The sequence below is a fragment of the Tripterygium wilfordii genome, chromosome 1 (assembly GCF_013401445.1).
Source record: "Tripterygium wilfordii isolate XIE 37 chromosome 1, ASM1340144v1, whole genome shotgun sequence".
Classification (NCBI taxonomy): domain Eukaryota; kingdom Viridiplantae; phylum Streptophyta; class Magnoliopsida; order Celastrales; family Celastraceae; genus Tripterygium; species Tripterygium wilfordii.
The window spans coordinates 9,718,558-9,736,532 of NC_052232.1; the positions used below are offsets into that span (position 1 = coordinate 9,718,558).

Below are 17,975 nucleotides of genomic sequence, written 5' to 3' on the forward strand. Positions count from 1 at the left end.
TTTATTTTATTTTTTTGTCTTGGCATAAGAGCTCATAGATTTCATGGAATGGCTTTGATGATCATGTGCACTCATCAAGTATATATCATTTTTATACTGGAAACCATTATATTAATGCTATTTTTTACTAAAATCAAAAAAAAAAAAGCTATTTATTACTGTTATTAAATACTCATAATTTTTTTAAAAAGCAAGCAAATACTGTCGTAATTAAAGTCATCAGATGTTTAGAATTGATTGTGCCTCATGTGGAGTTCTGTCTCTTCTCAACATTGGTGTGTCTAAGTAGGGACAAAATGTAAGAATATTAATGCTATTTGGACTGAATTGGTCAATAAATCCCGTAGACAAAAAGTAAGAATATTAATTGTTATTTAGACTTAGATTAATTGTTATTTAGATTTAGCTGGCTTTTTAAGGACAATCTCATGCGGGCTTTAAGACCCAAACCGTACCATGTTAGTTTGGGTTAGATTTTGATTTTAATCATGGTATAGAGTAGTTTCAACTAAGATGTCGCGTTTACTTACCTCTCCTGTCCCTAATGACATGATGGGTCGAAGGATTAACCAACTCGCAAAAATATTTTGCTTATTGGGCTTTCGAAAGTGAGGGGAGCGTTAAGATAAGAGTGTTTTCTATGTAAATACCCAACTCTTCTAAATTATAGTGGATACTTTAAATAACAAACTCGTGCAGGTTTTAAAGTCGAAACTTTACAATACATCTGCAAGTTGTTTGTTTGAAGAAATTGTTTGTTATACAGAGAAAAAAAAAAGTTTCAAACACTGGTAGGTTATAGCTCTTAATATATTTTTTTTCAGATTTCAGTACATATTTTCACCTTTATCTAGTGCCATAAGATCACGGATTATCTTTTGGCTTGCCCCAATTTCATTAACTAAATGCTGTTGGGATGAGGCTTCTGTCAATTATGCACTTTGGTGGGCTGTGGGAATGAATAATGAATATTCCTATCATCACGTCAGGGCCTCATGTTAGCAATCGCATCCATCTACCATTCAGCCAAAAAAAATATAAAAATAAAAATAAAAATAAAAAAACCGGCTGGGTTTACTTGTAAATGATTTGGATAGGGCTGGAGACCCGATAAGAATCTATTGAGGTTGGGCTGGGCTCAGAATTTTGATCAGCCCATTGATTAGTAAGTGTAACTCTCTGCACCAAGCCCATATTTGTTTGTCTATGTTTCCTAATAGGTTGGGCTGGGCTTTTGCTTCCACCTTTTAGATTGTCCCGCAGATTAGTTACGACTAGGCCCATATTGGGCCCAAACGGTTCTTTGACCTTGTGCCAGCAGAATTGGGCTTCAGAGTTGAACAGTTAACACCATTGACTTGCAAGCCATGATGAAATCTTTAGGGTTGATTTCATTCGCGGAATCCATTTTCTTACGAATAACATTTTTTCTTTTCCCAATAATTCTTATGTTTGGTTGGTGAAATCTTTAGAATTTAAAATTTCAAGGAACACTAGATTCCTCCCATATAAAGAATTATCCTTTCATTTTTCCTTTTCTGAATAATTTTTATGTTTAGTTGGTGGAATTCTTGAAATCTCAAATTTCAAGGAAAGTTGGATTCCTCCCAAATAAATAATTCTCCTTTCACTTTTTTTCCTTTGCCCAATAATTCTTATGTTTGGTTGGTGGAATCCTTGAAATCTAAAATTTCAAGTAAAGCTGGATTCCTTCCACATAAAGAGTTCTCCTTTAATTTTTTCTTTTGTCAATAATTCTTATATTTGTTTGGTGGAATACTTGGAATCTAAAAAGTTCAAGAAAAATTGGATTCATCCCAAATAAAGGATTCTCCTTTCCTCCTAAAAATAGAATCTTCACTTATTTTTAATTAAATAAATATAATATCCTTTAGAAAAATACTTAATTTTGACAATATTCTACAATTATAATCCACAGATTCTAGGATTTGTATTTTACATATGTCATTTTTATATCATTTCATTTCTCATTGATTAAATATAATTACATAAAAATAAAAAAAATTCATTTTTTAGTTTTTAAATTTTATTTCGATAATCTAAAAATATTACCAAACATAACAAATGAAACCAATGATGTCAGAAAAGTAATATGACGCTATGATTCCGACCTTGGCAAGGAATAACACTATGATCCTCTTTCCATTCTCATCTTCAAATCCGCAAACCAAACGAGTACTTAATATCTGTCAAATTATTTGATCCATTCCCAATATGAAAAGGAAAGTCCAAAAATTAGGCTCCCCAAATCTGTTTGAAGATTTTTACCACAACCAGATGATCCTGGATTACCAAGAGAATATTCATCTACATTGAACTTCAGGCTTTCACTAGGAGGGGCTAGCCATTTAATAAGAACAGGTTTTTTTTACACTAACAGAAGTAAAGGGAATATGTAAAGGCATGGTAAGGCAATTGAACCACCAAAGTTAATGGCTTTTTGGAGGGCTTAATGATGGAATTAATTTCATCGAAAAGCTATTTGTCCCAGCAACTAGGATCCCAATGATCCCAGTTGCTGAGGTGTATGGAGGAGATTAAAAGTGCAAGTGATGGACCCCACTTGCATTTTTAATCTCCTCCATACACCTCAGCAACTGGGATCCTAATTGCTGGAATGAGTAACGGAACTGTAATTTCATTAAGCAAACGTGTTTACCTTGAGAACCACACAATTAGGTTGCACCATGCCCCACGTTATACTTAGCTGCATTCCTAGCCAATCGTATCTCCCACATAATCGACATCGGAATCATTTGGGTGACAACCTTGTTGGCGAATCTGTTTGAACTTACATTATCATTATGTGAGAAACTTTTGTATACGCGGATATGACAGACCGAGTTTAAGCCCATTCTGAGTCCTTCCGTAAAACATGCACCAGGGATTTGATGCTTGCACTATAGAAGATAATTGAAGATGCTAAACAGTTCTAAACATGAAAAAGAAAAAACCAAACGCTTTGGCTTAGGTTCATCCATTTTTTCCAAACAAAATCTTCAGGTGGGCTCACCATATCCCCTGAATTGAAATTCACAGCTTTTAGTTTTTTCACAAGGAAAGCGACTGCTTTGACACACACACACACACACACACACACATAAGAATTCTCACATTTTAATGGAGTACAAATGGATAAGATAAACAAAGACAGTCAGCTATACGTATAAACTCTTACAAATTCATAGGTCAGATTCCAATTCCTTAGCTAACGTCAAGTATTTAATATTATCTATCTATCTATCTTTGTTTTTGGGTCAATAAGGCATGTATGATGGGAGCTTCAGATATCTATTATTAGTGGAATGCTTTAGTCTTAACAGTGACACAAGTGATTTGGGATTACTATCCAAATTTCCTATTCAACATCTTCCCTGCACAAAGAGAGCTGCAAATAAGATCAAAAGAAGTCATAGAACATGAACAAACATAGACCCTATAAATGCAACCTCCCCTCCCCTCCCCTCTCTCAAATTCTTTGACAGAAAGAGACTGTGTAAACTGCAGCAGAGCAAACAATGAACAAAAATGACAAACCAAGGCTCATATCGAAAACGAAACAGAACAACTTCATAAACCAAAAATGTTATGTTGATTTTATAGATGAGAAATGGGCATCATCACATAATCTTATTGTCATAGATAACAAAGCCTAATATATGTTGTTCTGCAAAATCTCACAACCTATCTAGTCTGTTAAGCTCCACTTTCGAAAAAAGAACCAACTCCAGTCTTAATTCCATCTGTTAGATGAATTTCATGTTTACAGTTCGATTCCCCATGCATTTCTTATCTGCAAAACTCATGGGGGATCAGTACTTCGCAGTGTACATCAATTTATTCCAATTTGAGTAACACACCTCGCCAACTTCGTCCATCCGATCTCTCGTCCTCCTCCCCTTCCATACTGTCTCCTCCAGAGCCAGAGCCACCTGCATTGAGGGGACCCTGTGGAGAGCCATTTGTTTCTGAGTGGTCTTTGCATAGGCTTTGTTCCATTGATGAGCCATTTTCAGGACCAGATACAGAAGATGGAAGTTTCCGAACATGAAGTCGATATTTCTGCACAAGTAGTAGAAGCATTTAGCACAAATATCCATAGGAAAAGAAAGATCAGAAAGATAGAATGTAATAGGAGGACTTTCATCAAACACTTACTTGTAGATGGCTTTTAACTTCATCATTGGTTAATCCATCCACTTGCATAAGGTCCCTTATCTGTTTAGGAGTGGCTACTGCAACACAAATTAAACCAATCAACTAATAATTAACACATCTTTGATTCAAACAATTCGATTTTTGCACATTTTTGCTCACTGTCTAGCTAAGATTTTTGCAAATTTCCGATACCATCTAAAATATCAGAATTTCACAAACTCCAAACTTCTTTCAATGCATCAATTAATTTTGATAATAAGGTCTAACCTTGAGAACCTCCAAGTTGTTGAAGTGCATCGACAAATCGGCGATGAAGTTCCGGTGACCAGCACCGCCTCTGCTTCCTCCGTGTCTCTTGGGGGTCTTGTTGTTTACTTTGTATCTTCACTGGAACAAGTGGAGAAGACAATGGTGGCATGAGAGAACGAGCAGGAACTTGTGGAGCAATCGCCTTCCCAATCCCTTGAAAATCCACAAAAGCCCCTCCCTTGCTTCCATTATTACATAACTGGGTCACCTTCCCAGCACCTAACTGATCGTCATCTTCGCTTCTCTGTCCACGAAAATGAAATTCACATCAACTGTGGCCACGATGAAAAGGCAAAGACCAAAAGAAAGAAGAAAAACAAAAACTTTGGGTTTTACCAGTGCAAGTTTTCTCTGATCGAAGTTGATGTCAGTGCTCCATAGCTGAACAGAGCTCATCCAGTTCTTCTGATCCTTCTTTTCCAAAATTACCCCTCCATCTTCAACTGGTTTACCTTTCAATGGCCGAATCTCCTCCGTCAAAGGAGGCGGATCATTCAATTCCCTCCACTGCATTGCCTCCTCCTTCAATCTCACAATAGCTACAAAACCCACAAAATCAAATCAAAAAAATGGGTATAAAATATTCAAGATCTCATTCAGATTATTCTAACAGATAAAACAGATAGCATACCATCGTTTAAGAGGATCATACTAAGAGGAAGCTCACGCTTAAAAGCTTCGATCTTTCTCAATTCATCTTCCAATCCTGTCACATACGTATCAAGCCTTGACAATTTGTGCGAAATCTCTGTTGTAGCTGAAACTTCCCTGAGAAGATCACTGATGGTTCTGGGAACATAACCCAGAGACAAATCCAAGTTCAGGTCCATTTTCTCTCCACTGGTTTGTGTTTACTCTCTCTGTATCTTGAGCATAGAAACTGAAATTGTGCAGGAAAAAATGGAGAGTGAGTCTCGTAGGTGTGAATATATATATAGAAGAGGAAAGAAATCAGATTCAGGGGACGCGAGGATTCGTAGACTCGCGTTCGGGTAGTCGCGTATTTGAGACAACTCGGTGAATCGTATATTAATCGGCGAGTCTACACGTTCGGAATCTCTTGGGATTCCGTGCTCTTGCGGCGAGTTGAATTTTTTTCCTCCTTATCTAGGAATTATATAAAATTTCCTTTTTTCTCCTTTTCCAGATTTTCGGTAGGTAAATATAAGATGGATGAGACTTTTAGTAACGATTACTTCCAGTTATAGAGTAGGGATAATATGGTATTTTCAACTGTAATTATGCGATTCTCAATTTCTCATCCAAAGGTGGGCCATAGATTCAATTCTGACATAATTATATATATCATGAATTTTTCTATGTCCACTTAAAATACCAACTAATGTTTTCACCATTAATTTAAAATATATAAGATTCAAAATAATAGGTTTCACTTATCGTTTCACTCATCTATATTCTCAAAAAGTGATTCACATTTGCATGTAACATGATATATATATATATATATATATATATATATAAATATAAAATTAGGCCTAACATGTGAAATGGGTGCATAGAATCTTGTGTTCAACTTTACATATAGTTGAAAGTACAAGAGATTAAACAGAAGTGATAGGGATTACAATAAAAAAACATTTCAGTCATCCTAATACTGGATGTGTCACTCATTAATTCAATCACAATGTTTTATGAGCCCCTACACTTACATCAATCAAGGGACAAGATCCACTACTAGGATGATTGTGATGCTTTTTACTGAGATCCCTAACATTTTTTATTCCTAAATGCATATCATCATAAAAAACTTCCTTGGTCTATTAGTATTGGATAGATTAAGAAAACAAGAGTAACAATTGCAACAAGAGTTGAATATGCAACAACAATCCAAAATCGCATATCAAAACGGGAAACCAAGTTCACTTACGACCTATGTAACAAGCTAGGCCAAGTAAGAAGTGAAACAATTAGCTCATAATACGACCATTGTATAACCATTCATCAATGGATACAACTTCTTAAATTGGATAAAAGTGCAAATCTATCGTTGCAGAAGTAGGAATAATGGCAATATTAGCTAACAAAAGGGTAACGTTTTTTTTTACCAAAATATCTCCTACAGTTTATATTAAAATGGATATTTAAAAAGTGACAAAAATATAAATACCATATAAGATTCACTCAAAAAAAGAAAAGAAACAATTCACCACTAGGAAGCAAGGGCAGAATGGTCAATGTGCAGATCATGCAACAGGTAAAAGATTCCAGACAGCAAAAGCTGACAACTTTGATGAATGGTTCAGATTTGTTTCTTGGCATGTACAATCTCGGATGAGGAATCTCTCAGGAAAAAAAAATACGAAATGGGTTTTTGTCTTCTCCCACCATGCTGTGACACGTGGTGGGGACATTTTTTTTTTAATGAATGGTTAGATTCTTGGTATTATTAGAGTCGTCCGTTACAACTAAGAATAGTTTCTTCTACACAATTGTTGACTTCAAAAAAATAACCCAGATTCCTTCTGTCATTGTCTGACACGTGTTAATTAAGCAATCGGGTTTCCACATACAACCCGATGAGTATTGGTTAGAGATAAGGATTCCTTTTGTCTTAGTCTTAATTTGATCAAGTTTGGAACAGCCAAAGATGCTTTTAGTGCTCAATGACAACTATTTACAACCGTTGGTTGGGTGTCTCTTTATCACAACTTTAGGAACCGACTTGACTCTTTTTTATTCGCTGAATTTCGACCCAATTTACCCCCTCATTATTTGAGAAATTCCTAAACATTTGCAGTTTTTGTTGTTGTTGTTGGAGCTATGTGGTATGGCATGGTTCAACAACTACTTCGATTGAATTATTTGGTCCCACTTGTTATCAATGAGATTAGGGATATTTCTAACAATAAATATATTGAAGAGTTTGGATTAGCTGAGAATCAAAGTTTATCCAAAGTTTGGTCTAAAATTCCTGAAAGGTTTAACTTTTTTATGATTACTTTAGGATAATCTAGCAAAAGGGAGATCTTTCAGAGCAGACTTCATGAATTTAGACGTATATTCGATGTTTAAAGGCAAGTAAGATTAGAGTGAGGCACACTCAAACAGTCATACTAGATATTATGAAATGATAATTAATATTAAAATTGCGTTTTCTCCCCTCATTTGCCACAAGTTTCAAGGCAAATTGACTTATTCTCTTGGACATCCAAATAGCATGATGACGTTTCATTGTGCATTCAAACCCTACTTGGAATTTCTCCTAAGCTACCACCCCAAAAAAAATATTGTCAGACATTTAACTCTCAACGAGACACTACACAAATGACGAGATACCACACACATAAAGATCCTCTGAACTACTGTGATTCTCAAACTTGTAGTGTAGTTAGTGGAACATACTTGATAAGCATATCTCCCTTTATCGTGATCCAGAGGTTAAGACGTTTAGCTTTTATGTAAAGACATCAGATTCTCGTGCGACCCATCGATGCAAAACATCATTTGTCATGGTGCTGTCCTATCACACATTGCTGATCAAGACATTTTAAGGCTCATAATATAGCTGGTGGTGAGGATATGTTTACAATGTGGCAATGGAGGCTAGGAAAGTAACCTCGCAGGATACAAGGAAACAGGGGTTCTGATTCCCAACAGTCATGACTAACAATCATAGTAGGACCCTGCTTTGTTCGTGAGGAATCAAATCAGAATGGAAAGTACTAATTCAAATAATCTAAATCTTTTCTTTGATTTGGAAATCTAAATCCGACCCCATTGAGTCATCCCGTTCCAAATGTTTTCAGCTCGTAATTCTATTCAAACAGTTGTACTAAAATCACCAAACCCACATACTAAGCACCAAATCAATTGAATATATCAAACAATCCATGCTAAATAATGCGGAGAATCAATGAATCAAAACGGTAAAGAACACAAACGATATACATGGTTTGGAAATCTAAATATTCTCTTTGATTTGGGAATCTAAATCCGACCCCATTGAGTCGTCACGTTCCAAATGTTTTCAGCTCGTAGTTCTATTCAAACAGCTGTACTAAAATCACCAAACCCACAGACTAAGCACCAAATCAATTGAATGAATCAAACAATCCAAGCTAAATAATGCGGAGAATCAATGAATCAAAATGGTAAAAAAACACAAACGATATACGTGGTTTGACAAAAAACCCACGTCCACGGGCAGCAGAGATCCAGTATCCACTATATTTGGAGAAGTTACAAGTTGAGAGACTCACCAATACAAGGAGAACAAGCTCACTATAGATGCTATTTTGTTCTCTTAAGCTCTCTCTACAAGAAATCAAAAGGAGAATATTACAAAGACAAGAATCCAACCCACACATGACAATCGGAATCCCAAGAACCGCTCGCTCGCCTATCTCTTGGATCCCCTCACTCTCTCACAAGTGTTTACCCTTGAGTAGTGCGCTCTCTCGCTTCTCTCTCAGAAGAAAGCTCTCTAGTCTCTCCAAGTTGGGTATCAAAAATCCCACAAATCTTATTTAAATGGCTGTCCCGATAAGTGCAGATCTGCTAATCTGTCCGGACAGCTCTCAAGCCTGTCCAGACACATTCTAATCTGTCTCCAAATGCACGCATGCTGTCCGGACTAGCTTTCATGCTGTCCGGACAACACCCTTAAATGAGCCAAATTCCACAAAAACTTCATTAACATACCCGATAAGATGCCAATTGGAGTCTTGCAGTGAAACATGATGCAAACAACAATAGAATAAAAGCACAGGAAAACAAGAGAAATCAACACGGGGATTTATGTAGAGAGAAAAACTAGTGCGAATAGATCATGGTAGATCGGTTCCTTTGAATAGAAGAACAAAGGCAAGATAAAAGAAGGAAAGTTCAGTACCTTCAGTCGTATACTTGAGCGGTGTCGGGGTATGTATTGCAGTGGCTGCAATTATTATTCTTAAACCAAAGAAGGCCATCCTAAACATCATTGTGGCGAGAAAAAAAGATAAAGTCTTAAAAGAAGAGTTGCATTGAAATGCTAAGAAAAGGAAGGAATTTTTTTTTTTCAGTTCTCTATTCAACTGTTAGTAGAGTGTGACAAAAACATACGTAAAAAGAGGACCAAAAGGATAGATTCAACACAGACCGGAACCGGAAGAGGAAGAAGTAAGAAATCTAGACCGAGGGTTGCAGACAAAAACCCCATTACTCTTGGGCTTAACCAGAACGACAGAATGTGTCTCATGTTAGGTCTTTGGTTGCAGACAAAACACCAATTCCTCTTGGGCTTAACAAGAACGACAGAACGAGCATCTCACGTTAGGTCTTTGAAAAATGAGCAGCTAGCAGTTTTGTCACAGTGAAGCCAACGAAGGATTCTACATCAAAGAGGTCTTTCAGCTTCTCATCACATATTATTCTCCTCTTGTCAGATGGATCCTTCATGCACAAAGTAAACTTGTTAAAAAAGGCCATTGAGAGATGACTAATTAGCTGCATGCTAGTATAGCCAGTATATAGATAATGCAGTCTACAGAATCTTTATATAACTTTAGAATCTTCATAAAATACCATTAAGTTCATTAATCACCTGGATTAATTCCAAACGCCAAGCCCTATCACAATAGTAGATTTTTCAAAAAAAAGCTTCACTATATGTTAGTTTGATTTTCCACGAAACAAATGGAGCCTTAATGAAAGAAAAATGCTCTCATCATTTCCAAGTGTTCTCCTTCCTCCAGATGAAATGCAGCCTTACAAGAATTTCATGTAACTGCCTCTGCATGTTCTTAAAACGGTTTTGAGCTCAGCTATTATGAAATCTAATCACTTAAACGAGACATATAATCTCAAAATCCTAGAGAAGAATATTATCGGAGTTATTTTAGGATTAAAAATAATTCCTCATTACAATTTTTAGCAAAAAAAAGGAGGAAACTAAAGTCGGAATGAAATTAGACAGACAATGAGAGGAGTGACAACAAACCTGGAGGTTGTTTTCCTTTATGTATTCCCACATTCTCTTTACAACATCAGTACGTGATAGTTCACTTTCTCCAGTACCAAGGAATGTTATTAGGGCATCCGAAAGTTGAAGGGGAGCAAGAAAGCCAGATTTTTCACCTTTCTGCCGCTTTTCCTTTTTCTTTGGCTCATCTGGATCTGAAATGATTTTTAAGATATTTTAATTAGAAATTCAACACACTTTTTTGAATGAAGAAATTCAATCAAGTAATAACATCTGCTTGCCAAAAAGCTGATGGGAGTCTCATATAATGAACCAATAAGTGCATATTGGTGACACATCGTCATTATGTTAACAGCTAGTCCAGGAAGTCTCTGTCTTACAAGACGAGAATATGTAAAGCAAACTACAAGTAAAACACCCAGGTTAATGAGTGTGAAATAAAGAGTCTTGAAAACGGAGACATAGAGTTTCAAATCTAAATCCAGATAGAAGGCTAAGGTCAAGCTCACCTCGAGGTAAGAGAGGATATTGTGTCAAGTAAACAGCCAGTGAAAAACCTTGTCAAACCCATATGAAAATGAGTACAGAAATTGAGAAGCATAAATCTGAATCTTAACCAAAATACAAGAGCTAAGATTAAGCTTCTCACAGGTCATCAGCATGCAAAGGGTGAGGACAAGCGCAAATGTCATCCATGTTTTAACAGAAACAAGTTCTGTAATACACTAGAAAATAATTTTCGACATTGAACTGAGTCTTCTACCTTCTTCTTTCTCATGTTTCTGTTGCTCTTCCTTCTGTATTGACTTGACTGGAATAACTGTACAATTAAAAAAATGAAATTAAAATGTGTACTTCATTCTATTTCACCCTTTAAAACAATGCAAAATTAAGTCACTGGAGGTGTTTGCACCATATTGACAACAAAACCACTGATAACAAGAAATACACAGCAAAGGGAACATGGTAGATGTATACCAGTATCTGAACCCAACGGCCAGATATGCTTTGATAGGGCCTTATTCATCTGAAACATGTTGATAGAGTCAACACGAAAAAGGGCTTGCAGTGGTTCATCACAAAGTATATTTTGCCTATTGCTTGGGTCTTGCAAACTTTTCTCTTTGATATGATTCCATAATTGTTTGACAACCTAAAACCAAGATATAAAGAATCATAAATTAAAACAATTCCTTGGTTCTTAAATTAATAAAATATAAGTTCTCCAGAACTTTCTAGACTATACATACCTCAGTTCTAGCCATTTCAGGCACCCCAAGAAATTCCTGAAGTTGTGGAGAAAGGCTACATAATTTGCAAAAACCACCCCCTCTTTTCTTTGGCTCATTATTGAGCTTCCCAGACCTGAATTGCAAGATAGATCAATTATATGCATGACTAAGTCCAGCCTGCAGCCTATAACCAGAAGTCCATAAATCCTTACAAGCAAAACGAATGTGAATTATCAAAAATATCTTGGAAGATCCTGCCTTAAAGATACAAAAACAATGAAACGTAGAAGGGTTGTTGCAGCATATGAGATGAAGTAAGAGACAAGCATGAAAATCAATTGAAAATAATTTGCAGGATTACAACTAGACAGAGTGAAGTAATGGTTTAGTTATTATTGGCAAATGTTCTTGATTAAAGTAAGAGAAGAGCATGAAAATACCTCAAATACAATCACTTCAACGTTTGAAATAGGGAAGTCTTTTCTTATTACAAAGAGTTACTGTTTTCTTACATAATACATACAATTTATTGGGTTAAACACGAGTAAAATTAACTACAGAAAGAAAGTAGGAACAATGCAACTTCAAAGTAACGATTAATTATAATGCAGTACCAAAATCTTCAGCAATCGTGTAAATTAAGCTCTTAGAATAGGAAAGAATAGTAGATGAGGATTCCTACAGTCACGTCTAACTTCAACTAACTTCTCTTATGGATTCAAGTAGCCAAATTTTTTTTGGTGATGCAGGCTATGATGATGATAATGATCCGTCTGCTTCATCCGGAATTAGGGACAAACGTATCATTGAAGGATTTGTGCTTCACAACGATCACAAAATGAAGTAGATAATTAATAGTCTAATACCTAAGTAGCCAGATCCTCGATGAGCACAAGAACATAGGATGTTGTAGTTTTTCCTTAAGGAACCGCATTTGAGAGCAGTTGGAGGATTTTTTTGATAAGCCATGCAGTTATATGTATATATATTGAGAGCAATCAGGGAATACCATAATTACATGAAGTTTTCATCAACCACCTAGGAAGTTGGACCAATATGCCCTCTGACAACACAATACAACTCGTAGCCACAAACAAAGATCAGAAAACATGCTCGTATTAAGCACATCACTGGTAAAGATCTCAAAATATTAACTAGACGAATCAGAAATACATATTTAGGAGATTTTGCAATACAACAACTCACAAGTCTAAACATCGAATTACCTACAACCACAAGGCAAGAAAACGCCCCCTTTCAAACAGATATATATATATATATATATATATCAACATGATTATTTTCTAGATAACATAAGCTTTGGGTGTACAAAGACAAACAAGTCCTCAAGCAAAAGAATATCCCTGAAAAAGAGGAAGACTGGAAGAATGAAAAGACCAACGCTAGTTGAAGAAACATGAGCAATGTTTCCCGTAATGAAATCACAAGAAACTGTACATTTGGAAGAAATCTTCACCTTCCACAAACTATCAAATTTACCACTATACCATATTTTAAAATCATTGAGCCAAATATGAAAACTATAAGAGAGGAAATTAGAAAAGAGAAGCAACTTTAATTGACCAAATTGTGTTTTCTTAAGATTAGCAGTTAAGTAAACAGAAATCTTTTCCAAAACACTGATAGACAATAAGTTGTTTGAACTGAGACCTGTTCAAATTGAAATAGAATCTCAATGCGTGTTATTCAAAAGCTCCATCCCTGCATTTAGGATGAAGGCAAAAGCCTCAGCATTTTATTTAGATAGATCATCAAATTAAACAATTCCACTTGCAAAAATATAAAACAGAACACAAAGTGCCTTAGAATCTGCTGTATGCTAAAGCAAAGAATAACATGAATGGGCAAATTAAGCCAAAATGACTGTTGCAGGCCTCCACGAAACCGCTAATGCACGTCACTTTACCAGTAACTTACAAAACACATATGGTTATATGGACATAAATATTACATCACTTTCTCCAAAAGTATCATCAAATTACTAAAATTGATTTCCTGACCTGGTAATATCAAGACAAAAGGCAAGTTTTACCAGAAAGCTAAATGATGCTGCAAAGCTTAAAAGCCGTAAGGGAAATAAACCAATAAATTCAGGAAAGAAATACGTATATAAATGAGCGTATAAAGGAAATGTACGTGAATTCCATTATAGTTTTACTGCCCTCGGGTGGAAATTAGAACAGAAGTAGCATGTGCATATACTATAGGAAATGTACGTGAATTCCATTATAGTTTTACTGCCCTCGGGTGGAAATTAGAACAGAAGTAGCATGTGCATATACTATACTAGCATGTGCAGATGCATAGTAGATTCAATAAAACGTACAAAATAAGCAGAAATACATAAAAGCACAATCAATTCACGAACGATTTGCATATACTATAATTAGCTATAACTGACCGTCTTTTTCTTGCAGGTTTTCCGTCACTCGATTCTTCTTCACCAGCTTCATCTGCTTCTTCCTCATCGCCTTCATCTTTTTCCTCATCGTCAATAACCTCCTCCATGGATTCAGGGCCGCCGGTTTCCTCTGATTTAACCTTCTCCTTCTTATTATCATCATCACCATCATTGCCACTTTCTTCGTTTTCTTCTTCGGCATTCTCGAGCTCGTTTTGGAGGAATAAGTCCACCTGCTCCCTAATAAACGCCTTCTTATCGGATAAATCAATACCGAAATCCTCTTCCAGCTTTCGGCGCACGATAGCATTCGTCGTGGTGTTCAAGTCCGAATTTCGAAGAAACTCCCGAAGCCGGTCAATAAGCTCCGAGTCCGACACCATTGTTTCCTTCCTCGTCGCCGATGCTTCGTCTCTATAGTATCGTTAGGGTTCGATTTAGCGGAAGTCGGCTGGGCTCAATGAGTCGAGCGACTGCGAGGGAAAGAGAATCAAATCCTGGTGAGGATTAGGGGAGTGAAGGAGGTGAAGGGACAAATGCGGAAATGAAAGGAAAGATTCTCTCACCTGTTTCTCGTTCCTCGTTAGAGTGAAAGTGAAGGCCCCACAGGAGTCACTCGTCCGCTTCAGAAATGAATCAATCCCTATACTCCCATAGTACCAGAGGTAATGAAAGGCCAGATCGGGCTGGGCCCATGCTTCGAGCCCACCTTCTTATCCACGTTCGATTTGTGTGTATCTTTTGAAAATATAGTTACTGTTAGGGGTTAATTGGGTTGGGCTCTTGCTAAATTGTCTCAAACCGAAAACTACAAAATTAAATTGAGACCATTTCTTGGCCTATTTGTGGGTTATAGTTGTAATTGTCCGTTGTTGATGACGTCCAAAACTAGTTCGGTTTTAGTAACATGTTAGGTGGTCAGACTAGTTGTCAGAGGTGATTGCTCAGCTATCCTTGACTTCTTACACATGAGGAAATGTGAGCTAGGGGGCATGAGGTGATCCTCGGGAGGTCTCTCAGACGTTCTATTCAATTTGAAATGTTATTAATTGGGACTTTGGGAGTGTTCAGAGTTCTCTCTCAAGACTAGCAAATAAAAAATGTACGAGGCAAAAGTTATAATTATCTGACGTGGAAACTCCTATTTATAGTGACTTGAGTATTCGAGTTATGGTGGGGGAAGATCTCTCCCTTCATCATTCTTAGACGGATTTTCAAGATGATACATCCCATCCTAGTTCTTTTCATGATATGAATCGGACTCCTTCAGGCTTATTGGTTTCGTTTTGTGTTCAATGACCAAGAGTTTTCAAGGTGATGATGCTCGGTTTAGTGCATGTGGAACTTATATAAATATTAATATATTTTTTAAGAATTTTAGGTTAGCTGTTTGATGGATGATTTGAAAATTGAAATACGATTGAGTGCGGATAATAAAATGGATGGGCTTGGACCAATGACTAAAAACCAAAGACCAAAAAGACTTGAGAGTTAGACCACCAGACATCCATATCAGTGGTGTTTCAAGGCACGTAATCTCTTGCTTTACAACATTTTTTCCCACCAAATGATTGTACTATAGATTACAGTAGATCCGACTCCAAAATACAATGAATGTCACTACAGTAGATCCCCGCATCTGGCAATATATTCGCGTTAAAAAAAAATCTTCTCAATGACGGATGGCCGTTCACCTACCGAATGTGATTGACGTTACATGTGGGTTTGCCTCGCGTGCTTAAAAGATAGAGAGAATCGTATGACGAGCACTGTATACGCCACGCGACACGATTCACGATTGCGTCCGCAACAGAACATCGAGCACCTTTATCTATTATTATTGGTGGCTTACTCAATTGGGTCGGTCGACCGGGCCCAACGCTTCTAAAACGAGACGAAATTGGTTCATATATTTGCGATTTATTTGGGCTTGGGAGCGTGGCCCAATCAAAATTGTCTACCCACAAAAATTGCTTATAAATACGCCTTTATATACATGTCTCTGTCAAATACCAACTACTACTCTACGTATTAAGATAATTAATTGCATTTATTGCCAAAAGAAAAGCGAACCAAAAAGGTTTGAAGTGAAGCAAAAGGCTAATGAGAGCATAATATCGTACCTGTATTTCTACGAAACGAACATTCCAGCGAATTTTTTTCTACAGAAAATACACATACGACTTTATTTGGTGAATTACTAATCAATATCACTGTAGGTGGTCAAACTATAATAGAAGAAAAATCAAAGTAGGTCATCATCGACTTGTATGATACGTGAGCAAGGATGATTGGAAATCTCTTGATACTGGGAGGGTGTCGGCCAAAGAGTTTTCAACGGTCAAGTTAGTAAAATTGAAGATCAAAAGATGTGCGGGAGTGCACGTGGGGGGTTTGACCTTGGTTGAAGGCTTTGCGGAAGATAGTGTTTGGGGATCGAAAGTCCGATGGGGACAACTTTGATCTAGTTTGTTTTAGCAAGGGTAACAAAAGCAAGAGCTTGGATTTTCGTATGAGTAATGGATTTACCATCTTCAAGAAGAAAATCGGGTATTTATAAATAAGTGAAAAGATCTTTAGGAGAGACCATCAGTTATGAGGGAACAAGTTTCGAGGATGACTCAGGAGATAGGTCAATGGTAAGTCTGACGTGATTGATTGGTAAAGTAAAAACATGGAATTGCAACTCGCCCTCTTATATGAGACATATGTAGGTCTTAAGGTAGGTCTTAGATTTCAAAGTGGGTCAGAGGTCCCGACTAAAAGGAGAGTTGGTGATTGGTTGGCGAAAAGAATGTCCAAAAGTGCGGCTCATCGCCAAAAGAAAGGTGCACCGCACAATTGACGAATCCGGCTTAAGAAAGGACCAAGTTGTGGGGACGGAATAGGTGTAAGGCCTAAGGTTTGCCAGTGATTGGCTCGCTTGTGAGGTCGAATTGTAAGTGGAGGTGACTTTAAGGTCGAGGCAAAAAGAGCATATCAAGTTGTGATGTGACAAACGTGAGCTGTCTTTGAGGCAGTGGATCAATGCACGTGCATGTCATGATGAATATGTAAAAGTATGATAATTTAGTTATAGTACCTGATACGGGCTGTGACCCAATTCAAGGTGATCAGATCCCCGTATGTTAATTATAAGGTCGTGGGCATCTTAATCAATTTTAACTTATCAAGCTTTAGTCATACCTATTTGACTGGATCAAGATGGTTCCCATACAATGACTCAATTAGGCCTTAGTCTAACTTCGTTAGGGAATATTACTTCTTTGATAACTTAACACATGTACCTTTTACTTGCATATGCCTTTTTAGCGCAATACATTAGTCTTCAAGTTGCATTACATACTCATCACTAGTATATTGCATGATTCATCATGACAAGTGGTTTTTGCTCATGCAACTATCTTTTTTTATTAGAGATTATAATCCGGACCTTTATGCACTAGGCAAACATCAATCCCCATACATGATCTTACAATTTCGTTGAAAAATGTCTCTCATAAACGATCGCCCAACTGCTTAGTTATTACAAATCTTTTGTGAAGAGGCACCCATTCTCTTAAAGTTACAGAACTATTTTGACATGTTTCTTAAAGAGGGTTATCTCGCTCCCCTACGTATTTTCTACTTATCCACTTATCTCGATGAGTATAGATCCTTTTTTTTTTTTGTTCTTGAAGATAACTTTTTCTAAGAGTTTGTCATAGGTTACTTCCCGAACATTGACCAATTATTATTGCAAATATGAGTCCATTCAAAATGATGTCGTTTTCTTCCTTTCACATTTAGCCAATAGTAGTAGAGCAAAAGAAGAAGATGACCACAATGCAATGCGCGGTGATGATGACAAAGATGTCGTAAGCGCACTCGAGTGAATCCTATGACCTAAAAAGTGATGATTTAATTAAAT

General features: G+C 36.7%; 2 protein-coding genes across 3 annotated transcripts; both read right to left on the reverse strand.

The window, feature by feature from the left end:
• Positions 1–3,572: 3,572 nt before the first annotated feature.
• LOC119999168 (transcription factor HHO5-like) lies at positions 3,573–5,570 on the reverse strand. Of its 2 annotated transcripts, none has more exons than XM_038846764.1 (5): positions 5,120–5,570; positions 4,825–5,027; positions 4,447–4,732; positions 4,180–4,253; positions 3,573–4,083 (listed from the first exon to the last, which is right to left on the reverse strand). In XM_038846764.1, exons 1-5 carry the CDS (start codon positions 5,316–5,318, stop codon positions 3,859–3,861), a joined length of 987 nt encoding a protein of 328 aa, XP_038702692.1. In that variant the 5' UTR covers positions 5,319–5,570; the 3' UTR covers positions 3,573–3,858. The 2 variants fall into 2 exon arrangements, with proteins under 2 accessions (XP_038702692.1, XP_038702616.1); XM_038846688.1 differs by having other exon boundaries at positions 3,595–4,083; positions 4,180–4,256; positions 5,120–5,565.
• Positions 5,571–8,627: 3,057 nt separating this feature from the next.
• Positions 8,628–14,751, reverse strand: LOC120003872 (upstream activation factor subunit spp27-like). The gene is made up of 7 exons (XM_038853014.1): positions 14,632–14,751; positions 14,066–14,538; positions 11,662–11,776; positions 11,390–11,564; positions 11,175–11,231; positions 10,430–10,605; positions 8,628–9,882 (listed from the first exon to the last, which is right to left on the reverse strand). The coding sequence occupies exons 2-7, from the start codon at positions 14,446–14,448 to the stop codon at positions 9,763–9,765; spliced, it is 1,026 nt and encodes a 341-aa protein (XP_038708942.1). The 5' UTR covers positions 14,449–14,538; positions 14,632–14,751; the 3' UTR covers positions 8,628–9,762.
• Positions 14,752–17,975: the final 3,224 nt, after the last annotated feature.

Excerpts from the sequence above, each read along its gene's own strand:
- LOC119999168 (XM_038846688.1), bottom strand. The coding sequence starts at position 5,318 with ATGGACCTGAACTTGGATTTGTCTCTGGGTTATGTTCCCAGAACCATC. Across the intron at positions 5,028-5,119 it reads TATGATCCTCTTAAACGATG|CTATTGTGAGATTGAAGGAG; the intron begins GTATGCTATCTG and ends TGGGTTTTGTAG. Across the intron at positions 4,733-4,824 it reads ATCAGAGAAAACTTGCACTG|AGAAGCGAAGATGACGATCA; the intron begins GTAAAACCCAAA and ends TTTCGTGGACAG.
- LOC120003872 (XM_038853014.1), bottom strand. The coding sequence starts at position 14,448 with ATGGTGTCGGACTCGGAGCTTATTGACCGGCTTCGGGAGTTTCTTCGA. Across the intron at positions 11,565-11,661 it reads CTGAAATGGCTAGAACTGAG|GTTGTCAAACAATTATGGAA; the intron begins GTATGTATAGTC and ends TCTTGGTTTTAG. Across the intron at positions 9,883-10,429 it reads TAAAGGAAAACAACCTCCAG|GATCCATCTGACAAGAGGAG; the intron begins GTTTGTTGTCAC and ends TTGTGCATGAAG.